This window comes from Botryllus schlosseri, chromosome 10, assembly GCF_051294905.1.
Source record: "Botryllus schlosseri isolate E-star chromosome 10, Bs_hap1, whole genome shotgun sequence".
Lineage (NCBI taxonomy): Eukaryota > Metazoa > Chordata > Ascidiacea > Stolidobranchia > Styelidae > Botryllus > Botryllus schlosseri.
In genome coordinates, this window is record NC_137245.1 from 25845527 (window position 1) to 25872111 (window position 26585).

Here is a 26585-nt window from a genome sequence, read left to right on the forward strand (position 1 = left end):
ATGACTCGAAATGAATCGTGACTCGAATGTAGTGACTTGATCCGAACACTGATAGGTGGTGGCGAATGTAATATGAACCCGTAACGCTTCCGACGACACCAGGCACCAATATTGAGAAACAGCCATTACTATCTAGCAGCTACTTTCGAAGTTATTCTTGAATAGTGGTTATGTATAACACGGAAGAAAATGGATCAAAAATTTCCATTTCTAGCGACTATTTACTAATTTGCTGAGACCGACAACTTGTAAACATTTCGAAGTCACCTTTTCCTACTCCAACATCATATTTTTCACAAACCCGGACAAATCATCGCTAAATAGCAATATGTTTCTATCGTTAGGCTCTATTGCCAATTTGGCAACAAAAATGAGTTTGCACAGTAGGCTGTTTCATCTCAGACTGATATTTTTTTAATGCGAGTCGTGAAGTTTTGGGAGTTACGAAGCGAATCTGCCTCGTGATTTACCTACTTGAAAAATGACAAATGAATAGGGATGGTGTGAACCTCTGAAAGGTTCAGGTTCGTGTGAACACGAACCTTTTTGGAAGGTTCTGTGTGAACGCGAACGTGAGCCCCACGACGTCACGTACGTCGTTTTGCTAATTCCAACCCTACAGTTCAGTGAAGTGATAGCCTATATTTTAAGGTATAGTACACGATACCTAGCGACGACTCCGGTCACATACTGCCACAATGCCGAAGTACATATTGACGTGTTAAACGTCACCAAATGTATCAACTGCGGCAATCAAATGATATTATAATCCCATAAAATCAGTATCTTCCGTCGCTCTGCCAAAAATTCGACGAGGACTTGCAGTTGCAAGGTAATAAGCTTACGCCTTAACGCGTAACTGCCGAACCGAACAATGTGTTCGGGTTCTGAGTATTGCTACGTTGATATTGAGTGGAGTGTGAAACAGGTTTCTATACTTGATCATGACATTACCCCATTGACAAGTTATAGGCCTACAACAGTAGTAGCAAACACCACAATCGCACTGATTTGGTTTTTATGGTAAAACAAATATATGAAGTCAAGATTGACCCCGTGCGCCAGCTAGAATTTTTGCATCAGTCAACGATATCAATTTCATTGATTGGTTGAATAAGCATCATTCGCTGACTACCTACATGTAGTGTATTTCGCTCTTGATGTTGTGTGATTACGAGTCAAGCGCACAGCGGAGAGTCATTCAATATTCACAAAAGGAATGCTGGATATTTCGAGGAAACTTTTGTTACAAAGCAAATACCATTTTTGAGATTTTCAAGGTGCATGTTTGTTCTGTGTTGATTTTTTCGTGCTGCTGGCGCAACGCATGAAGTGGCCCTCAGTTCAAATGCAATAAATTTCAACCAAAAATGTTATAATGAAGTGAAAATTGTAATATAAAAAAAAGGTTCGTACCAAGGTTCGTTTGTGAACGTGAACCTCTAAATTTCCGAGGTTCACACACAGAACGCGAACGTGAACCTCACGTTCACACCATCCCTACAAATGAAGCTATCAATAATTTTGCAAATTTGGAGGTCTCGCAGACACCCTGAAAATGCTTAGCCGACCCCTAGGGAGTCGCGGACACCCGGTTGAGAACCACTGGTCTAATATATTTAGCGGACCGGCGGGTGAGAACCCCTGTGCTACTATACGAACTTTCGCCATCGATATACTTGAGGTTTCATTTAAAACAAAAATCAATTTAAAACAGACACGTTCAAAACAAGGCTCATGTTTAAAACATGTTTTTTTATTGTTTGTATTTTTATTTTATTAGGCCATGACATCATGAATATTTAATTGTGTCGTCATAGTGGATTGACATTGACAATTGAAAATATAGGGTGAATATAACTCCTATGACGAAGTATCCACGTGCAATAGCTGTTCAACCGACTATTTTGAGGGTTTCAACCATCCCACATCGTATACGTCGCCTATATCGAGTGGTACTCGTCGGTAGGCTCATACAACATGTTTTTGGAAAGTATTTACACAATTATGGCATAATTACACAACTTTAAAAAAACAAATTTGTTTTTTTTAAAAAGGCTTTTGTGTAAAACAGTGTTTAAAACATGTTTTAAACAACCATTTGTTTTAAATGCAACCCTAGATATACTCGGGTTAAATCCATCATCATCATCATCATCCTGCAAGAATATTCGCACCATCTCTTTAGTATATCTAATATATATTACATAGCTCGAAACGCATGACTGAGGTGTCGAAAATGACATTAGGCGGCGTCTGGTACCTACTTCACCGTAACCGGGCAAATGGCACTCTCACGGCGAAGGGCACTCTCACGCGCCCGTAATTTTCAAGTCTTGTATCTTGCTGTAGCGTTCCGAAAAATGTTTTTACTAGGGGCTAGGTACTAAGAGCTGGGGATTCCTACGGTCAATTACTCCCAAACGCGCGTTGTTGAAAACGTAGCACGAATTGGTATCGCTATGAATAACACGCAGTATAAATTTATCAATATTCGCAGGGAAAGCCGTGATGGCCAAACCTACATACTTAATAGTGTTGATCGGGTGCGGTCTTTATTGGATGTTATACGTGCCACTGCCGCCTGAATGTGATTATCCAATCATCATGCGATTAATCATGTCCACAGCAGAAGGGCTGAAAACTGCGGTAACTGATGTAGTAACTAAATATACACGCAACTGACTAACACGCTGCTTGCACACTTGCACACAGGCTGCCATCAATTTCGCCTTTGGAGGACAAATACCAGACGTCTTCTCATTTCAGGATTGGAATCACCCAGACGTCGCCCCCGGGTTAACCCTATCTTTTGCTGAGTTTGGTGGTGTTAAAGCAGCCATATACCAAACTACTGGTAGGTTACACCTTGCAAGTGATGCAAGATTTCAGCTGGTGGTGACGACATGGAAAAATAAGGCGGCGCCCAGTACCAAGCTGCAATAGGACTTCGCGTACCTTCATTTTAATATACTACCTAAACAGACAGACTTACCGAAATCATCCTCGTCCATCATTACGTGGTATTGTGTTGCATTGTATAGTGTACGACTGTAACAGATGAAAATGATAACACCACTGATTATGGTTATGATTTCTTCCAGAATTTAGAAGAACAGAACCAGGGTCAGCCATGATATTTCTGCACGGCGGCGGATTCATGATTGGATCGATTAGTAAGAATAATTATAGGGTATGGCTATGATCTGCCGTCAAAGGCGTTGCTAAGTGAACTACTACGCTACGTTACTACTACGCAACCAATTAACTGTTTGATTTCTATGTGATTCGGTTATGCCTTATATATTCGCGAAGCCTTTTATGTGGAATTGTAGATTTATGCTTCTGAATAGTATATTCATATGAAATGATCCCGGATATTTTCGGCTGACACTCGTCAGGGATATAATCGAAGAGCTTCTTGGAGGCAGGCTTGGACAACTAGAAAATTTCCAGCTTTTCCAAATTAGATTAAAATTAGATTACTGGCATTTCACTCCAATTTAGTGAAATTAGACAACTAGAATTATCTAGTTGTCCAAGTCTGCTTGGGGCTACAGAACTTGAATACACAATTGAATAGTGAGCCTATATTCATATTGAATTGAACCCAAATATTTTCGACTAACCCTCGTTAGGGGTACTAGTTGTTGACCATTACGATTACGGGCGAAGAGAGCGTAAACATAATACTAGAAAATTTGAAACATCTGAAGTTCTGTACCGCCAAGAAGCTCTTATAGGTACTGCTGTATTTTAACCTTATTTCCGCATCTCATCACCTCCTACCCCAATCGCTGTGGCGGGCCAACACGAGACACAGGCGCTTCGGTTCTCAGCCGGAAGTCCATATTGTGGCCATTATATCACAACATAATACTCAAGAATGAGGTGGAACAGGGATATCTAGAACTCTGGCTCGAATAACGCTTTTGACCATATACAAGAATCAACATATAAGAGAGCGGTTTCTTAACTAATGTATTTGATATGGAGTATCGCTATACGTTTTCTTGATTTTGTTGTAATAGATTCGTACGCTGTTCACAGTATGGAGCTGGCAAAAAAGACGGGGATGCTTGTGATAGTTCCCGAGTATAAACTTCCGTTAACATACATATATTTTGATACGTGTCGGATACTTTTTGTTCAGGTATCGGTTAGCGCCCGAGCACCCCTTTCCTGCGGCGTACGACGATTGTTTAGCTGTTACGAAGGATGTCATACGGCGGGCTGAAGATTATGGAGTCAATCCGCGAAAAGTGGTTATCGCTGGAGACAGTGCGGGTGAGTATTTTCAGTGTTCTCAAATGTATTACGGTGCATGTTTCGTTTGAATTTGGGCATGCGTCACTGTATCAATCGTCCGTCATGAGCAAGCACTTTTTTAAAAGCATAATAATCAGGGCTGGGCTCAATGATTCGAGTAGTGCGAGATGAAATTTTCTAGTACTGAATATATGCGGTCTTTGCCAGTATAAGCGTTAAACTATCAACGAGAATTCAGCGGAAGGCTGTAGACCACGATTGGCTGTAGACCACGATTGGCCGTATCGCAGCGTGCAGGCTACGAAACATGTAATACAAAGCTACGCACGTCAATGCAAATGACTCATATGCGAAGTTGTGATCAATCCACAACATTGTCACAGAGTGCAATGAGATAGGTATGCTCGAAATTATACCAAATGGTCTTTAATGTGACGTAGAGCCTTGACGCATATGTTACTCGATTCACAATCGAATCACTCAGGCACTCGATTTTGGCCAGCCCTAATAATAATTTCAATCCGTTAGGAAACAACACGCTGAGAGGCATATTTCGATATAATATTACGTTATGCAATTGTTGATCACGTAACATGCGTACAGGAATTTTGTATTGCTGACTTCCAATCCATGGATGAAATTATTGTTCACTTATTTTGAAGGTTTTGAATTACCCAGACCGAATCGCGTTTTTGAAATGCCCTATACATTTTTACAACTGATTCAAACGAATGTTTAATATCTTTCGACAAGGACCAATTAATGAATGACTCATCGATAACGCGCCTTATTTATGATGGAACGTGGAACAGAATAGGATTACATGATACAGTTTGTGTCAGGATTAATTCTTTCGGGCCAGACTGACTCCCCTGTCAGAGAAACTGTGATCCGCACCTTTCTAATTTACAGGGGGAAACCTAGCAGCTTCGATTGCACTTGCTTTGGGGCAGGAGGAATCCCCCAACCCTTTGTGCATGATAAACCTGATTTATCCTAGTCTGCAAAAAGTAAACTTCCGGCTACCGAGCTACCTACAGAATTGGAACGGACCACTCTTGGACAATTGGTTTCTGACACGCTTCGCTTTATCATATATGGGGTCCGGCTGCCGATTCTATTCAATTTCTGAATGATACCTATAATTCTGATAGTTTATTGTAGGTTTGGTAACAATACGGAGTTGGCACCCTTGCTGCAACAAAATGCTCATATGGATGGGTTTGATGAAAAGGCAGTGCTGGACAGAGCCAGTGAAAAATGGGTGCCAGCAAAGTAAGTCATGTAACTGTAATTGTATCAGCTATCATCGCTTAATACATAAGATAAGCTCTTATTAGACTAAATTTGATATCGATACAGCCCCGAGGATCACGTCGTTAATCTCACAATTTCACATAATTTTTGTAATAGGGCCTATATTTGTCGCAGTTAGGGTATACGTTTGCGTTTTAAAATCTTAACCCAAGTGTGTTTTGGATGAATTGTTTCCACTTATTTGAAAGACAACAGCATTCAAACTGGAAAACGTAGCATTTCAAGATATTCACAGTATGAAATGTAACTAACATGCATGTAACGTGTAGAATTTATGACTGTCTGCGTTAACATGTGACACCATTTATATTGCTTCTATATACTCGGTTTGTGGAATATTTTGCAGGTACTAACGGAAATGTTTCAGGTTCAAACTGAGGCCGTCGCAGGAACAATTCGAAGTCGTACCCGAAGAAGGTTTCGACACACTGCGAGCCAATCTGCAGCAGATACAGAGCATAGTTCTAGATTTGCGATACTCCAGTCTCTTAGCGGGCGACGACGCTCTGAAACTGCTGCCAAGAACGCATATTGTGACGTGTGAATACGACCCGCTGCGCGATGACGGAGTAAGTTGAACTATAGAATGTAAGTGTAAACGCGTTTACATTCATAGTTGAACGGATATCTCGTGGGCATTTCGCCGCGAAAAAAAGAAAAGCACTATAGCACGCAATGTTAATAATTATATAGATTAGTGTGGTTGGCGGTAAGGACTCCCAGTATCTAGCTGCTACGTGGAAGTTGTCTGCATATGGCTGCAACAACTGTAGACCATTCTAGTTGTCGAATAACAGTAATTAGATTATAGCGAAATGCCGGTAATATAATTGTGGTCTACGATGAGAGTCACTCTTTTGCACCCAAATGATAATAATGATACCGATAATACATTATGAGTGTTGTAACTGTAGCAGCGGCCAGAGGTGGTCAAAGTAGTCACGAAAGCTACTCAAGTAGAAGTAGAAGTAGCGACGAAAAAAATCTACTCAAGTACAAGTAGAAGTACTTCTTTCATGAGCAACCTAAAACTACTTGAAGTAGAAGTAGAATTGACTGACTTTAAAAGTACTCAAGTAAGTAAGTAGTTGTGAAAACGATCCTAATTCGTTCACATGGATTGTAAAAAGGTGCAAATTTAGCTATGCGAATGGTGACGAGCTTGATTCATATTGATGCATACCAGCAGGTATCCAATTTTCGATATATCATAAGGATAGGCATTCGTCCACATCATGGGATAAAAATTATAGTATTGATATGGAAATGCGATACTAATCCTCTGTTTACTCAAACAGCACATTTTAGAAAATATCATGGTATTGCGCACTCCCCCATACTATAAGGCCTGTAGTTTAGTCGAAGAGCAATACGGAGATGGTGTGTTGGATACGGTGTAAACACATTGTGCGATTAGTAAACGTTAACAAAAATATGGTGGACCGTAAAAATGCTATATTGTGTCGCCAGTAGGAACATCTCTACACGCTGGGAATCTTCCATTAGTGTTGTTTTGTCGTTCGGCTGTTTTACTAGAGATAACTAACCTCCGTAGGTCAGTTATCTATAGTTTTACAGCAGATTTTGTGTGTGCTGTACCGTAACCGTGCGCTGATTACTAGGGATGGTGTGAACCACAGAATCGTTCAGGTTCGTGTAAACGCGAACGTGAACCTCATGACGTTACGTGACGTCTTATTGCTAATTCCAATCCTATCTTTCAGTGAAGAGATAGCCTATGTCATTGTACACTTGTACAGTGTACACTGTACAGTGTACAAGTACACGATACCTAGCGACGACTCGGGCCACATATAATGCCACAATGCTGAGGTACATATTGGCGTTTTAAACGTCGCTAAATGTATCAACTGAGGCAATCAAAGGATATAATAATCCCATATAATCAATATTTTCCGTCGCTTAGCCAACAATTTCGACGACGACTTACCAGGGAATAAAAGCTTACGCCTTCACGGTCTAGCCCAGACCGGGCAATGTATTCGGCGTCTGAGTATTGCTAAATTGATATTAGGCAGAGTGTAAAACGGGTTTCTATACTTGCTACCGATTTTACTCGATTAACAAGTTATACAGCAGTAGCCAACACCTCAATCGTACGGATTAGGTTTTAATGATACAGTGAACCTATGAAGTCAAGATTGACTCCGAACACCTGCTAGATTTTTTACATCAGAAAACGATATCAATCTCATTGATTGTTCGAGTAAGTATCATTGCTAACTACGCATTTCGCTCGTGATGTTGTGTGATTGCGGGTTAAGCTCACAGCAGAGAGTCACAAACGGTAATTAAGCTGGATATTTCGAGCAAACTTTTGTAACAAAGCAAGTACAACTTTTGAGATTGTCAAGGTGCATGCTCGTCCACTGTAAATTTTTATACTGCCAGCGCCATGAATAGAGTAGCCCACAGTTGAAATGCCATAAATTTGAACGGAAGATGTCATAATGAAGTGAAGATTGTAATATATGAAAAAGGTTCACAGTGCAGAACCTACCAAGGTTCTGTTGTGAACGTGAACCTCTAAATTTCCGACATTCCGAGGTTCAAACACAGAACGCGAACGTGAACCTCACGTTCACAGTTCACACCATCCCTACTGATTCTACTGCCGTTCGCGACTCTGTGTACTTGTGATTATTATGTCACAACGACAAAATTCTTTCTATATTTTGAACTTGGTTAACCTCATTTACTGGCGTTCACTGCTGAAGAGATCAAGTCGAAAAGCTTCCAGTGGAATGAATTTGGCAATATGAACGTATCGTTTGCTGCAAGCTTTATTTCTGGAAATTGAAGGCATATATGAGATATGGTACTGGGAATTGCAAGTGAAATCTGAATCTAAAAACGGAACATGTATTTAATGTCTTTAGTCCAGAAAGTTTCGAAGGTTGGTATGCTGAAACAGCTCTAAAACTAAAGAAAAGTCAGGGTCCACTTTTCCAGATTAGGACACGCCATGGACAGCTAGATTACGATATGATAAGTAAATGCTAGATTGCGAAACATCAGTTCAAACATTATGATAAGCGATATATAGCCTACTGTGATGAAATATTTGACATGGAGAAGGGTGACAATGCGGTGTGAACGGAACCACGCCCACCCGCTACCTAAATTATATTCAACGATACTTTCGTTAAATCATACTGGATACTCTGCATTCACTGCGCGCGCAGCGCGACCAAAATTCTAGGCTTAACTCAACTTTTATTGAAAATTAAATGTCGATGCTCCGTGAAAACAGCCCCGAAATTACTCAAGCTATCTTCCTGATTGGAGGATTAAACTACTTCTACTTGACAAACTGAAAATAGCGAAAAGTAAGTAAGTAGATCACAAAAAATTATGAAGTAGAAGTAGAAGTAGTGAAATTCAGATCTACTTGAGTAAGTACCAGAAGGAGAGGAAAACTACTTGAGTACTTCGAAAAAGTAGAAGTACTTCGTTACTGACCACCTCTGAGCAGCGCGGACCGTCGATGATATCACGAACCGATGTTTTCTTTCCGTTCAGGTTATTTTACACGAACGAATGCAGTATCTTGGCTTGAATTCTTCATTTATCAATTGGAATTTCTGCGCTCACGGAGTATTCGACGCATACGGACACCGTTTCTATAAAAGACTTGACAGCGCGGTCAACGACATGCTCGAAGTCATCAAACTAGCTGTAGATAATTGCTAAAAGTGCTGATACAGTGCTACACAATTTACGGCGCCTAAACGGGCAATATCATGTTTGCCGTGCGGCACCTTCAATAAATTGCGCAATATACAGGGTTTAAGCTGGTATGTTTCACTCCGGGCTTCGGCGACGAAGTCCATGCATTTGATGCGATAGGCTGCGGTCTGCGCCAGAGATGCCACTGGGATATTTCGGAAAAACCCAGATATGGACGCGACATAAACCCCGAAAACCCCAAATCCTATATTTCACTCAAATTCCTATGCGGAAGCTGAGAAAATGGAAACTGACAGTCATTAATTACAGTCACATTGACATAGAACCAATAAGTTTTAGCCCTTGATATTGAAACTATAATAGCTCATACTGTACATTTTGCTCGGCTAACAATGCAAATATAAAAAAATATGTTGTTTTCCTTTTGACGCATTGCTAAGAAAATACTTGGTGCGCGTTGCTCTGAAAGCTTTTGTGATAAATAAAATTATTTGCAAGTGGACGTTAAAGAAGCTGCGAAAGCAACCAAGATCTTATTTTATTTATTGACACTAGCAGTCAAGCCTTGAATCGACATAAATTGTAATAAAACTGTTGCGAATTCCAATGAGTTGCCCTATGAAGATGACTTTCTGCGAGCTGAAAGTTGGTATTCAATAAATCTCCATCACATCACGGCCTTTCATTTTAGTAGTGAAACCGTTTTTCAGGACTATTCCGTTACAATGTAACAAAATTCCACGATAATGCAGCAATCAAGCAGTCAATCGGCATTTTCGGCAACTGAAGCTCGTGCATATGTCGACATTATAATCTTACCATATAGTGTCCTATAATCTAATAGTCTAATAATCTAATAGAATTGATTTTCGAACATAAAATTAAACTGGCGAACATGATGTTGAAAAAAAAAACAGATTTCAAAGACGAAAACCCAGAAACCCAGGTGATGCTCGAAAACCCCAGATATGGGTGGAAAAAACAGGAATGGGATGTCTGGTCGGCGCGTTTACGTCGCATTTATATCGGAATGAGTTGAAGGCCCCGCGCGCTGGAAACAAGAATGTAGAGAATGGAGCAATCAAAAACTGCATCACTGCAATTCAGTTTGGCTAAGGGACCCATACTCTTCGAAAAAAATTCGTCTTGCGTTCTAATATTTTACCATGGATCATCCATAAATACCAAAGGCGTTCCCTGACCAACACTAAATGATCTTTCGTTCACCGAATGCAACCTGTAACGCTTTCGAAAACTGCGGTGGGGGCGGTCATAGCAGCCATCGTTGATATGCTCAAGTAGAGGTAGATCTAGCTATTTCCAGGTAACTAATTTTGCATCAAAACTGGCAGGGGCTTCTTGGAGGTACAGATTTTCAATATTCAATTCAAAACCGGTAAGTAGAAGTGGAAGTAGCCTAATACTCACAGCCTATAATAAGAAGGCAGAGCAGGTAGGCAAAACCTGCTCCAGTACTACGAAAGAACAGAAGTAGGCCTACTTCGTTACTGACCATGACCACTGACCAGTGACCAACTCTGAACAGAGGTGATGCTGTGTAATATATGCTAAGGGCCCGTGGCTGGGCAGATTATAACTCACGTCGTACAGGTAAGTGATTGGTATGATGGATATAGCAGTTACGATATTGAATTGAATAATGAGCAGTATGATTACTGGTTTATGTGGAGTGTTCAATTCAACTACAAAAAGGGTTGGTGAGAATATTTGTTATATACGCGCACTATGATATGCAGCATCCACTCACAAGAAAACACATTAGTTTTATTATAATATAGTTCTGTGATCGGTCAAATACAGGTACAGTTGCATGTGCAACACACAACTGCAGTCTGTAGCATTCGCAATAGCAGACTATAGCGAAGACCAGGGGTGGGCAAACTTTTCAGCTCGCGGGCCACATTCAACATATGAGTTGATTCGCGAGCAGCACTATAGTAACATTGTAATCATAAGCCAAAACGCAAGCTTTTATTCGATTATATAAAGCAGTGGTTCTTAAACCATTTTGACTGCGACCCATATCCGAGTTTTAGCAGCATCTCGCGACCCAAGCCTCACACATCAAATCGTATGCATTTTTGATATAACTGTGCTACATTTTACGGGCATGTATACGATATATAGCAGGGCTCTTCCCCAGGGTGTACCATGATTTTTAAAGGGTGTAGGCCTACCACTCGGATGGGATGTTCTCGGGTGTACCAGTTCCGCAATAAAATAAACCGATGACTATCTATCACAATAAATAGGTAAGTTCGTGCTTCAGAACAGTTCGACCGGATCTGCAATATCGTAGAGACCAAAAGTTTCAAGTAATTTTGCACAGGCACTGCATCTCCTTATAGATCAGTGGTTCTCAACCTTTTTCACCTCGCGGACCGGTGGACAATGAAAAATTGAAATAACCCCAAATGCAACGTATGCAGCCGTTTTTTCCGCAAGTATGGTACTATAGAGAAGGGGTGGCCAACCGTTGTGCTATTCGCCGCCGCATTTCAGGAAATTGTCGTAACAAACTAATTATGGACGTGGAATTGCCACGTTATACTGACCATGTCCATTTCTGGAGAATTCTGGGCTAATCTACCATGCAATATCGTCTTACTGTGCGCACCGAAATCGCTGCATAGTGGTTATGGTATGACTAATAACTGGGAACGGTAATGGTTGCGCGAAGCGCGAAATTTTTTTTCCTATTCACGGATTAATTTCGTCATTAATATTCTTAGTTTCTCATATTACTATCAAATATTTATCCTTTCTCGGCCAATGCGATCAGATTCGTCGGTTGAGTTGATAGAGCGAGTGTTTTCGGAAATTAAGGGCAAGTTATAAATGATGATGCATCTTCGGGTGGGCCAATTGTCACTTTGTTGTGTGTTCATTTTTCTTGACCTCCCATCAGGATTGTCGGTAGGGTCGAAAGATGTTGGAATCTCTCAAACGTACCAGAAAAAATTTTCTTTCGGGAGGAGCGCACGATTCCAAGTATAGGTATTTTTATATGCGGGCGGCGCATCATTTCCTCCGCTGTTTGCATCTGTACTGTGGGGCTTGGATTGCAAAGGGCACTACGACCAAATTAGAATCGAAAAATTAGGTCTCATTGAATCAAGCCCGGCGCGAAGAAAATTTCGAAAATGATTAAAATATATCAAAAATTAGGGAGTCAATTCCTAAATTGAATTTTCTTGTCGACTGCCGCCAACACATACTACTAATTGAATTACTTGTCCACGGCCGCAAAAACTTCCTTATACGGCTGCAGGTTGGCCACCCCTGTACCAGAGAGTGACATTTTGAGGGTTTTGTTCGTAATTAAATATGTTCATGATGGTATTATTACAGTATAGTGTCGGCTGCGTGCTGAGTCGAGGTAAAATTGACTTGCGCAGGCTAATTTCGCGCCGAATGCCGCGGATTACCCGACCCTTCCAACTCGAATGATATTCTTCTCTTCGACATTATCCAAAGATGAAGCGTTTAGGAGTAGGACCAAGCACCTTGTCGAGCTATCTCGCTCCTTTCCCACTACTACCAGATGTATAGCCTACTACGAGTGCAATGCGCCGCACGAAAACACCTGGAAACGCAGCTATACCTGGCTATACACAAAATTGATGACTCTAAAACGAATGATCGTACTAATTGCGCGGTTTAGCGAGTCAGGTGGCACTTTGTGAGTCGCTCGTATGTAGTCACCGGAGACAGCTTGAACAACATTTCGAACTTCAAGTCAAATCGAACATGTTTCCGGGCCTAATCTTACCTCACGAAGTTCTGTATCAGTTTAAAATTTGACGTTTTATATATTTTACCAATAGACAAGCCTTCTTGGATCTTGAAATCAAGGTATAAAATCCTAATCTACCTCGCGGACCGGCAGAAAAGTCGTCGCGGACCGGCGGTTGAGGACCACTGTTATAGATGACGTTATAGTTTCAGAACAATAAGTCATAAAGAACCAATCAGCAATGGGCCATCAGCAATTAGCGAATTTCACAGCAAACAACGCGTCTGTCGTCGGTGTGTGGCGAGATAGCGTAGTGGTATGATCCACAGCTGCAACGCCAATAGGTTGTGGGTTCCAGTCTGACTTAGGTCGACTCCACAATTCGTTCTCAAGATGTTTATCTAGGCTCCTCATCGCTACCCAATCTTAAAAAGCCTATAGGAGTGAGCAGTGCTACAAGCCGACACGTACGGACGGAATCAAAACAAAGAATATCGGCCTGTTGTGGGGTTGTTGTGATATGGATATCAGAGTAAAGGATCGCTACTGATGCGTGTCGTTCGGCATCCTCCTATCTGTTCATGACATCGCATTGTGTCTTATCGCACTGTACATTGTGCGTGACTTGTTCAGATCAAAAATATGACGCAACCATGTTATGGTATGTTATGTTATGCTGTAAATGACCATGACTATTACAGTCGAAAGAAACCGTGAATACCACAAACAAGAACAACAAGATATTTTAAACAATATTTATTTTAAATGCAACCCCAACCACCACCATGATGGCTGCCATCAGCAACTTGTGGTTGATCACGATACCCAGTATCTCATAGCTCAACCCATAGCTTTTCAAACAAACGCAAAACAATCAAATCATTCAGGCATATTGGAGCGAACAGAAAGTATATGCATGGCTGGTTCTGTATCAAGGTGGAATGAGGAAGGCATGCATGTATCAAATCTTAGTTGTCAATAGTTTGACATAGGCAGTTTGGCACTATGGCGAAGTGGTCGTTCGTAGCTTTACTAGTTGCATTCGGCTTGTTTTGGGTGTTGTATGTGCCCTTCCCACCAGAATACGATTACCCGTTAATGTTGAAAGTAAAGGGTTCAACTCGAGGTAGTAAAGACTGTGGTAAGTTCCGTAGGTCGTTTCGCATGTAGAGGGGTGTGAGAATATATGATTATGATGGTATAGGCGGCAATCGACTGCGCATTCGGAGGTGGTTTCGCCGATCCATTTTCACTTCGAGGCGAGCATCACACAGAAGTTTTAAGCGGATTGACTGTTTCTCGGACAGAGATTAGCGGAATCGAAGTGGCCGTGTACAAGCCTGTTGGTAAATACTTGGCTGTTTGGAAAAGATGTTTTGGTTCACAGACGTATATCCAATTCTAGGATTCGGTGAAAAAGATCTTGGTTCTGCAATGACATATCTGCACGGAGGGGGATTCGTCACTGGATCCATAAGTAAATATAATTTCAGCTAAATATGCAAGGCAAATAACATTACACATAGCATTGATTATTTTTATAATATGGCGGGTGGCGGCTTTCTATTAACATACTCAGCAATTTCAATGTCAGCAAATCACAAAAACGAGCCCACGCTCTGAGGAGAATGTATAAGTATAAGCATTTGTACATACATTTACAGTGGCTGGGCCTCATCTCTTCACTCTTTGAAAAGCAATTGATTTCTGCGGTAGATCGCTGTTATTATTACGTAAAAACCAACGTTGTGTTCACCACCAAACAACTGCTTTCTGCAACGCGCAAAGATGTTCTTCCTGCTTCTCAACAAAGCAATATAATTAAATAGTATATTCATATTGAAATGAACCCGAATATTTTCGGCTGACACTCGTCAGGGGTAATCGTCAGCAACTAGTAGAGAATTGGAAAGAACATTGTATATCAACAATCGTATCACAAAATATGACGTCACCAGCATGAAATTTCGAATGAGAGAGCGTTCAATGTACTATTTTTAGGTGATACACGAACTCCTTTTGTTGACAGAGTTTTGGTTGGTGTATTTTGATAAAAGTTGATTCCAAGGCACACAAATGGAATCAACTTTTATCAAAATACACCAACCAAAACTCTGTCAACAAAAGGAGTTCGTGTATCACCTAAAAATAGTACATTGAACGCTCTCTCATTCGAAATTTCATGCTGGTGACGTCATATTTTGTGATACGATTGTTGATATACAATGTTCTTTCCAATTCTCTACTAGTTGCTGACGATTACCCCTGACGAGTGTCAGCCGAAAATATTCGGGTTCATTTCAATATGAATATACTATTTAATTGTATATTGAAGTTCTGTACCTCCAAGAAGCTCTTCAAAGCAATATAACGAATTCAAGTGCCACTGTGATTGTCGGTGTCGATACGTGAGAAGAACATCCAAGTGCTTGCAGGAACGCATCAAACAACATGTTCCGAGCATTATTAGATCGCGCACATTAGATTCGCGTGAAAATACTCTCTTCTTTCTGTCTGCACAAAAATCGAACAACCGCGCTTCTGTCATCGAAAGCAATTTTTAATCAATTTAAAAATTGGCCACTAGCTGCGCTCGCGGTTTGCCTTCATCTCATGTTTTTGTTTCTATGACGTCATAATTGGTAGTATGCAATGTAGCTGGATGCAAGTTTTCGAAATTTATCATTCGCTGACGATTGCCCCTGAAGACTGTCAGCTCGAAAAGCTTCGGGTTTCAATATATTTATGCAATGAACTTGAATGTATATTAAAATTCCGTACCCCCAATATCTCGTATTACCTTACTGATATTTAATATCTTTGTTTTATTCTGATTTATAAATATATTCCTCTGACCAACCACGCGAAACTGTATTGTATCTATACCAGATGCATACACTGGCGAGACTATGGCGATAGCAAAGAGGATAGGAATGGTCGTCATTGTAACAGGGTAAGATTGTTTGATGGTGACACCCCACCTCCATCAACTTTGATTTTAGGCAAAATCTAAGTTTTATCTACGCGTTGCGACCCAAAGCCTCACACATGGAAAGAAATACATTTTTAGTTTTAACATGCTCAGCTTTTACGTGCATGTATGGAACAGAGAAGGTGCAGACAACCAAGTACGCTCCACACTTCTACGAACATAATATATTTCACACGAAATTCATTGATGCAATACGATTGGTGTTAGTGAGATTTATCCTCATGACCGACTTTATTGCGCGGTGCGCTATGCGTATAGTCTTATACTACATCAGTAGTTTTCATCCTTTTCTAGTCACGAACCATTGCAATTATTCGCCAAGCCCACAGTCCCTCTTAAATGATTGTAGATGTCGCTTACGAACTCCCCGCATTGTGGAAGGTTGCTATTAAGACTCAAGATCAGACCTTTATTAATTTTTACGATCCGGCCTCACCGGCCATATTGTCGTAACACATTGTGTGCGATAAGATGACTCAACACTATGGACTGATCAAGTATGCAGAAAACGCGCGATGCGCGAAAAGGTTTTTGTGATATATTTTTCGTCAAATAAATTAGCCAGTTATTACGCACATTAAACTATTGTCCCATACTTAAAGAACCTCTGTTATACATGGTCTGCTTCGCCGAGTTGTAATGGAAATTTCACTCATGGCATTGATACGAACCAAGTTGCATACTACTTTCTACTTGACAAGACATTGAAATTAGAGGGTGTAACTAATTAACTTTAACTACGGCTGAATTAGAAGTGGAAATAGTTCAAAATACAACGACGCATGTATAGTAGTAGTGGATAAAGCCCATTACTTGAATGCTTTAAAAGACAGAAGCAATTCGTTCTGACAACCTCTGTAATACATCTAGGTATCGTTTAGCGCCGACACATATCTTCCCTGCAGCATTCGATGATGCCTTGGGTGTGTAACCAAAGGTTTTATCCAGACAGCCGAGTGGTACCGCGTGGATCCCAAAAAGGTGGTGCTAGCAGGAGACAGCGCGGGTATAAGCTGTTATTCATGAGTGTCTGGTAAAAATTGTAGTGTATGCTATATTCTTAGTATCTAAGTAAATCTTCTCTGCTTGCTCGTCAAATACCCGCTTCGTTCACTTCCACAAGAGCCACAAGCTTTACAGTAGGGGCTCCCAATCCGGCGCTATAAGCCTTTTTCTGGTAGCCCCCAAAAATTTGAAAAATAACATATGTTCAATTTTCATGTCTAAATTTACTCCAATACACCTATATATAGGCAACCTATTTAACTTAAAATGTTGTTTATTAAAATTTTCGATAGACTGCTAAATTGAGGGTCAGCGATTTATTTCAATTTTCAAATGAGGCTTCAGTGTAGAAAATGATTGGAACCCCATTTTACAGACTTCATTCGTGCTGATCTGAAATAACTGTTTCGTTTTATCATATACCCGCCTTCAAATCCTTCACATTTTCCACGTATGGGAAGTAATTTTCTGAGGGAATGACCTTGGTTGACTATTAGTGATCGAATCACCTCGGAAAATAACAGTTCTGAATATTGAGATACATTAAGTGGCAATTTTCATGCACTGCATTACGTAAAGACAGAATTGAATAAAATAGCACAATTCTCCGTTTGCAATAGATACAAAAAAAGAAAATATTTGGATAAATTCGAGATACTTCCAGAAGAGGGATAAGAAACGCTATGTGAAAATCTCAAAAAATCCAAGACATCGCTATAGACACGAGATTGTCAGCGCTCGCAGCGGGCGACGCATCTCTCTCACTTTTGCCTAGAACACACATTGTGACGCGCGAATTCGATCCTCTGCGAGACGACGGGGTCAGTACTGCAATCATTGGACGATTATACTGCAGCAATGTAATCAATTTCGATAAAGATTACGGAAAATTCTCGTCAATTAATTACGATTCCTTAGAAGATTTTGAGGAGTTGAGTGATTGTCTCCTTACAAACCGATCAATTTTCCAAGCAAATTATGCAAATATATACAAAATAATTTATTACCATTACACACACTGGATATTTTCCCAATGACGCCTGACGCCGTGATCAAGAGATGCCAACCAAGGTCCTATCCACTATCCAGGTTATTAAACATAATTCCTATAAATTAAGGTAATTTTGCACGAGAGGATGCAGCATCTCGGATTGAATACATCTTTCAACAATTGGGAATTCGGCGTCCACGCAATATTTAGTTCCTACGGTTCCGCGTCTGACGACAAGTTGGATTCTGCTGTGAATGAGATGCTGGACGTGGCCGCAATGACGGCGCAAAATTGCTGACAACAAATATAGGCCTAAGAAGTATAAGAAAGTGTGTAGGCTACACTTTAGAAGTGTACAATGTGCATGAAAAAATTAACTATTACAGTACAATGAAACTTGTGTTCTTTCTATTATCATATTGTGAATACCAAACTATATGTATGCATGACTTGCATTTTCTAAGATATCTTGACCAGTCAGCCTGGTCCATCTGCGACCTCTGATATCAAAGCCTGCCCCTGAATTATTAGGCCCAATGCACTTGGACCCATGATCCCATGAGCCAAGAAGCTGCGAACGCTACGCCATTGCGCTATTTAACTTGAAAGGGGATTCGCACTGTTACTGGAGTTTATTTTTTTATTGTTGGAAAATTGGGCTGAACATGACTTGAACTCGAAACGGAACAACGACTTGGACTCGACCGCGGCACCATGACTAGGGCTGGGCAAAATCGAGTACCTGAGTGATTCGATTCTGAATCACGTATTATGCTTCGAGTCGAGTCGAGTATTCGCGTATCACTCATAATGACGTCACAACAACATGCACTATGTTAAAGTTCAAATATGTACCGTATATGCCACTACAAATAACATAACGCATGTTATCCATCACATTAAAGATACTTTGGTATTTTTTTAACCATAACGATTTCATTGCACTTGTTGACAATGTTGCGGGTTGATCATGACTTCGGAAATGTGTTATTTCCAGTAACGTTCGTAGCTTTGCGATATGTCTCGTATGCTGCGACACGGCCAATCAAGGTTTCAGGCTTCCTCAGTGGAAAATAGTGTCAAAACTATAATTCTCGTTAGTAAATTAACTTTCAGTTGCGAGGAGCGTATAATTTCAGTACTCGAAAAAATCGTGTTTTACTACTCGATTCGAATCATCCAAATTGATACTCGATTCAGATTCGAGTACTCGAATCATTATGCCCAGCCCTAACCATGACTTGGACTCGGACTCGGACTTGACCCGGTGTTGAATTGAGAATGACTATAGGCTTGACTCTAGTCAAAACTATAAAACAATTATTGATGACTCGGAACCTTGTGACTTGGTGACAACCCTGTTATACGATATGCACTAGCACGAAGATTATTATTATTATTATTATTATACTCGCACGCTAACATGGAAGTAGTTTGATTGTGGAATCGAGTTCGGTCAAATACATATTGTACAGCTGTGCACGGTGCATGCAAACATATGTCTGCTAGCGGAAAATGTTTTTGTTCGATTGGTGACCTAAGAAGCTCCCACGCAATGTAGCATTTGGAGCGTTCGTTTCCAAGCTATTCTGAGCTTTAGATTTAGTTACAGCTACAGCTGAGAAGCTGGACTGACAATGGTAAGGGATCAATGGCAAGAGAAATTAGGTGGCACTCTCTATGATAGAAATAGAAAACAATAGTATTTTGAAATGCTTTGCGACGCACCTCAAATACATTCGCGACCCATTGACTGGAAGCACTGGAATAAATAATAGCCCGTGGCAACAGCAATTGCTGAGTTATGTTGATTCAACGAAATTGCAAATATTTTCGCAGACGTACTGTACCTCTTTATAGGTGACTTAAGTTTAAGAATAATACGTCAAAGAGTAGGCCTATACCTATCCATAAAGTTTGTTTGGTGCTATATCGACAACTGAAGAGTTTTAACTCTCCTGCCGCATATTCTGACGTTTCTCAACAATCAGTATTCTAGCTACGATAGCACACGTCTGACGCTCAGGGCAAATATATACCGATCTGCAACATCACGATCGCTTTTCCCTATAGTCTGATAGCTCAATACTTGTAGCTTTCTCATGTAAACGCAAAAACAATGAAACCATTCGCGCATGTCTGAGTAAACAAATTATATCGCGTTGATTTTGCATCAAGGTAAAGCAGTGCGTTGCATTCATTATTACCAATAGAGTTGGATATAGTATATAGGTACTATGGTGAGGTGTTCTTACGTAGTTGTGCTGATTGCATGCGGACTATTTTGGATGTTTTATGTGCCCTTTCCCCCGGAATACGATTACCCGATCATTTTGAAAGTAGCGTATTCGGCAATCGAAATAGCAAAGACCGTGGTAAGTTCCGTAGGCCATGTCGCATAGCATATAATACAAGAAGTATAATTATATAAGCGTAGGCGGCAATCCACTGTGCATTCGGAGGAAGTTTCGCCGATCCGTTTTCAATTGGAGACAAGTATCACCCAGAAATTTTAAGCGGATTGACCGTTTCTCGGACTGAGATTGGCGGGGTCGAAGTAGCCTTGTACAAGCCTATTGGTAAAGGACTTGGTTGTTTGGTGGAAAATATTGATTTTTTTCATAGTCCTATATCCAATTCCAGGATTTGGAGAAAAACATCTTGGCCCTGCTATGATATATCTGCACGGAGGAGGATTCACCATTGGATCCATAAGTAACTATAATTCCTGTTAAGTGAGACCAATGACATTATACATATACCATGTTTATTGGTAATTCTTATAGCATGGCGGTTTTCTGTTAATGATATATAGCCTAACCTTACATTAGGATTGTGCATATTTTCGTCTTTAACTACGCTAACATACATTGTATCTGTACCAGATACTCACGCTGGATCGTCAATGGCGATAGCAAAGAGGACGGGAATGCTCGTCATTGTACCGGAGTAAGATTGTTTGATGGTGGCTATATACTGATCATCAATTTAGAATAGAAGATATGCGATACATCTCCACTAAATTCCAAGCATAAGAAGTGGTTTTCGGAACACCACAAAACTACTTCAAGAAAAAGTAGCGTATGACACGTCCGTAACTACTTTGAAGAAGTAGATTTCGACAAGACGTCGCTGATTTTTTTCGACCATACATCTCTGCAAAATGAAAAAATAGCGATAGAAATCGGTGACATTTTCGAAATTACAATCCGTAAAATGTCTTCTCACCCGAGATGTCACGGGAATTTCACTCATGTCAGTGATACGAACCTACTTGTGTATTAATTTGTACTTGAATTATTTTGAAAGTGAAAGTGAGTATAGTTTGACAGTTCAATCACGATTAAAGTAGATCAACATGTAATGATGTAACAATAGTGAAAAGTTAATGAAACCCAACATGAGTATACTTTGCAAAAGTAGAACTATTTCGTTGCTGACCATCTCTGTATTCACATCTAGGTATCGTTTAGCACCGAAGCATGTCTTCCCCGCAGCATTCGATGATGCCTTGGCTGTAACTAAAGGGCTACTCCTGGCCTCCGAGTCGTACGGCGTGGATGCCAAAAAGGTGGTGTTAGCAGGAGACAGTGCGGGTATACGCCATTATGTGGTAAAAATCGCAGAGCAAAAGCTATTCTCATATAGCCAGATAAATACCGACTATGAAAGATACTCCTACATGAGTGGGAAGTCTAGGTGTATAAACTAGATTTCCACCATAGCTGATCGGTGCGAATTCGGCTCTCGGAACTATATGTGCGGAGGGTCATTTTCACACCCTTTTCAAAGTGTGAAAACGAGTTAAATGCAACAATCCTTATGGAGATATATTCCAGGGTTGTGTAGTAGGTTCTGCTTTCGTGTACGCTTTGCGCTTTCGTGGGAAGGTAAAAAATCAGAGATCACTCCACCCCTGGTATATATCTCCGTAACAGATGCATATGTCGCAATGTTCAGTGGGTGTATTGAGTGTTGTCATAGAAATGAAGTCAATGACGTTCTGTCCTATACTGGAATGATTTTAAGCATTGAAATATTATTCTTAGCAATAAAATTTTTTCATGAATTCTTTTTCACCTTGTGAAATATTGGCCAGCTATCGGTGTACAAATGTACATTAAATCGCGTCGAATTTCTGATACAGGAGGAAATCTGGCAGCCGCTGTGGCATTGTCTCTGGGCAAAGAGGAAACGCCAAATCCTCTGTGTATGATAAATCTGATATACCCGACGCTGCAGATAGTTAACTTCAGACTTCCAAGTTACCTGCAAAATCCGAATGGACCTATGCTGGATACCTGGTTTATCACGAGCTTTATATTGAACTACATCGGGTACGACTCAATGGCTTCGCTTATCGACACAACACATTGCTCATGTCTCGTGTTCACTGATGTTTTATAGATATGGGCAGAATTTGGAGTTGGCACCGCTATTACTGAAAAACGCGCATATGGAAAATTATACCCAGACCGCGATTTTAGATCGAATAGACGAAAAGAGGGTGCCCGCAAGGTAAGCTACATTGAAGTCTATCGGGAAGATTATTGGGATTTCGATTTTACAGTCACTGTGTTAGCAATTGCTAATAACACCATATAGCTATACGACCAATTTAATCGCGTCACATTCTACGCTCCAGATTATCGGACCGTGATATAATATTTCTATTGCACCTTCCGAGACATGTCATCATTGTATGCCATTACCGTATGGTGCATGTCTTTGTATACGCATTCTAAGATTGTGGTGCAAAAACCAATAGGCGATAAACACTAATTTTTTTGTTAAATAAACATCAACATGTCGCATCCATTTGATTGCTTGGCCATCGTCAAGTACTCTTAATTCAGTGTACAAGTACATGTGCCTGTTATTTATATTTCTAGGCTAGTGATTTCCAAACGTACATGGCCTTTTATCAAGCTCAACATATCTTTATAGTCCCATAAAGACTAGAGGTCATTAGTGAGATTGCCAATCTACTTTTCCATGGTATTCAAGTAAGCTGTACCAACTTAATCAAGTAGTTTTGTTTGCATACTATTCTTACTTCAACACTTTGCCTCGCCTCCACCACTCTTCCAATTTGGGAACCGCTGTTCTTGGCCGTGGTATGGGTTCGATTGACTACTCCAAGTCCTGTCGATTGCTCTCCATCTTTTCATTCTATCGAAATCGTGTGAAGTTTTGAATTGATGAAATATTCATTAATAAACTATGTCTGTATGGTCAAGCAAAAGATGACTTCATGCTGCGCAGTATTCAATTGCAATTGAACAACCAAAAAAATATAATGTGCATATAAATTCCTCTGTGTTATAGATACAAAAGCAGAAAGTATCTCGAGAAATTCGAAATAGTCCCGGAAGAGGGATATGAAACGCTTCGTGAAAATCTCAAAAAAATCCAAGACATCGCAACAGACACGAGGCTGTCAGTTCTCGCAGCGGATGACGCATCTCTCTCGTTGCTGCCTAAAACGCATATCCTGACATGTGAATACGACCCTCTGCGAGACGACGGAGTGAGTACTGCAAACATGGGACGTTGACAGCATCAATGCAATCGATTTATTCTCGGCACTCAATTACGATTTTGATTACGTGGAAAAGTAATCACGATTGTTCACGATTACATTTATTTAACTTCATTGAACTTGAGATTTGAACACATGCTCGTACATAATATAACGATCGACCTTCATATGCGAACAATGCATATATTACGAATGTTGCAGGCTATCGTTATGACTCTAAAGTTCGGTTTCGCATATACGATCTATATCAGCGTTGGATGAGTTCCATTTCAATGATATTGATTTCGTCACGTTTTATTTGACGGTTGTCAAATTATCTCTTCTCCAACCGGTTAGCTTACATTAGTCCAGTGTACATCATCCTTGCCTCCTACGGCAGGGGACAATATTTCTTTTAGAAGGATTTGTCCTCTTTTCTGAAGATAAGTGCATTAGCTACCGAGGACGCTCAAATGTACTATTTTTCGCATTTTTAAAGTTGCTTGTATTTTCAACGAGACTTTTATGGGAGACTTTGTACTTATTTACAAAAAAGTAATGTAGCCATGAAATATGCTGAATTGCTGGTTAAAAAGAACTCCCAACAAATTGCCCTTGATTGTTCTTTCGAACATTGTGCGACGATCTCCGAAGCAACTGGTCCCTTTCACGTGTGTGGCAACCTGAAGTTATCATTTGCATTCATTTGAAGAATTCAAATGCACGCCCACGAGTGGGCTAACGTTTGAGTTATGCGTAAATTATCTGGCAGAGAAAAACGCTGACATTGATGGTGCTAAAACGTTCGTCCAGTACCAATGTTTTGGTATATTTCCAGGATTGTAGAACCGAAGTAGTGACCAGTTAAAAATCGTGCAATTTAACTTTAATGCATTATGGTCCATAATACAAATATTAAACGCATTTTTCTCTGATACAGTCACAATGGTGTAAAGAAAGAAACAGTGTACTAGTTGCATCAGTTTTGAGCATCTTGACGGTTGCATATAATTTCAATTAAATTTCCTGTAAACAATTTCACGATACCGTTAGAAATGATCATTCCTTGTTGGCAAGAGTGAAGACAACCGCAAAGTATTCATGGTCTGAATGTCCTCTTTTTGAATTCTGAAAATATGGTTCAGGCCTATCCTTTGACTTGGCAAGCATACGCCAACACCAATTTCACTAATTGCGAAAGCAACGACTTGTTGTCATTTTTGGTATTCGTCGTGTTTCGACTCTATACTATTGGTCATTATTACGCCAGGCGGCCGATTTTCCTTATCATTCCTGATCTGCAGACTTGTAGCATAAGTCACTTTCGGTATAGGCTTTAGTAAGACGCACCTGCTACGTTCATCGACTTGCATGACACTAAAATGATGCTTGAATCCACGCAGAATCGTGTTCTACTATGTCATAACCATGGTTCTCCTACCCCCTGGATATTTTTCGAATCCCGTTCGACTTCGTAATCAAGACATACTATCGAGGTCCTGTATCCCGCGTAACAACCCGTATTTATTAAGGTCATTTTACACGAGAGGATGCAGCGTCTCGGATTGAATTCATCTTTCACCAACTGGGAATTCGGCGTCCACGGAATATTTAGTACTTACGGCTCTTTCTCTTACGACAAGTTGGATTCTGCTGTGAATGAGATGTTGGATGTGGTGGCAATGACGGCGCAGAATTGCTGACAACATAATTAAGAAATATAGGAAAGAGTGTACAGTGCACAATGCACACTGTATGAAAAATTAACTATACTACAATGAAACTACTGTGTTCTTTCTATCATCATATTATGAATCCCAGAGTATGGCTAATAAGCGATGATGTTATTACTGCAATTGCCGACTAATCCAACCTATTGAAATAAATCACTTATACATGGCTTGCATGTGTTAAGATGTCTTAACCAGTACATTTGGTCTGAAATAGGATTTTAGACCAGGAAAGGAAATTAAAATAGGATTAAAATGATAACAGGATAAGGAATATTTGTTGCAAATCAGTTTGACTTCTGCTATCCCCTTTCAGACACCAGTTTGAAGACAGGCGTTGGAATTGCAAAATAAAGATCGATGCCCGCATCAAGTATGACCATAGGAGAAAAATAAATTGAACTAGAAATTCTGAAATAGGAAATATTAGCTCCTGTGGAGTAACACACCTCTGGCTACTCCATATACTACGGATACACAAAGTCTATCTGGAATTCGATATTGATCCGGTAATCAAGAGATCCGGGTAATCCCTGTATATTATTAAGATCATTTTACACGAGAGGATGCAGCATCTCAGATTGAATTCATATTTCACCAACTGGAAATTCGGCGTCCACGGCGTACTTAATTCTTACGATATTTTTTTTTCCTACGACAAGTTGGATTCTGCTGTTAATGAGATGCTGGATGTCGTCGCAATGACGGTGCAGAATTGCGGATCCGTGAACAAATACTGGCAAGGGTGTAGATGAAAAAATTAACTAGTATAATAAAACTACTGTGTGTTTTCTATTATTATATTATGAATTCCCGACTGACGTTAATTAAATCTGATATCTATGCAAGTGTGTTAAGATATTTTAACCACCCAGACTGGTCCATCTATGCACTCTGATAACAATGACGATCACTGAACAGTGACACGCGCATTGTATTGTAACCCATGTCTTTACCACCAACAAACTGGATGCTGCAGCATTCATTGCCCTATCTCGTCATGGGCCCGAATCTGTACGAGCTCGGGGATTTTAATATTTTGGTTTTTGTCAACTACGGGACGTATGCGTAAGTATTGAACAATTAGAAAATTCTCTCTTCCTAATTAGATCAGAATTAAAATCACCGAATTCGCACAAACGTGGAAATTGAATGAAATCCAGAATTAGGAAGAAACACAAAAGTCAAGTTAAATTCACATCAAATCAAAGCCCGTTCTCATGAGTTATGACCATGAGAATGACAAATGTCTGTGGCAGATCTGCTCGTTTCGCATAAGTTCTGTAAAATTT

At 40.2% G+C, this 26585-nt stretch overlaps 1 protein-coding gene across 5 annotated transcripts; it reads left to right on the forward strand.

Moving 5' to 3' along the window:
- Positions 1-846: 846 nt before the first annotated feature.
- Positions 847-25463, forward strand: LOC145447981 (arylacetamide deacetylase-like 3). 5 transcript variants are annotated; one of them, XM_080326291.1, is made up of 9 exons: positions 847-2649; positions 2716-2857; positions 3105-3176; positions 4032-4095; positions 4154-4287; positions 5182-5371; positions 5434-5544; positions 5954-6155; positions 25096-25463. In XM_080326291.1, the coding sequence occupies exons 1-9, from the start codon at positions 2512-2514 to the stop codon at positions 25264-25266; spliced, it is 1224 nt and encodes a 407-aa protein (XP_080182417.1). In that variant the 5' UTR covers positions 847-2511; the 3' UTR covers positions 25267-25463. The 5 variants fall into 5 exon arrangements, with proteins under 5 accessions (XP_080182417.1, XP_080182418.1, XP_080182416.1 ...); XM_080326292.1 differs by lacking the exon at positions 25096-25463 and adding an exon at positions 18170-18486; XM_080326290.1 differs by lacking the exon at positions 25096-25463 and adding an exon at positions 9130-9400 and having other exon boundaries at positions 1416-2649.
- Positions 25464-26585: the final 1122 nt, after the last annotated feature.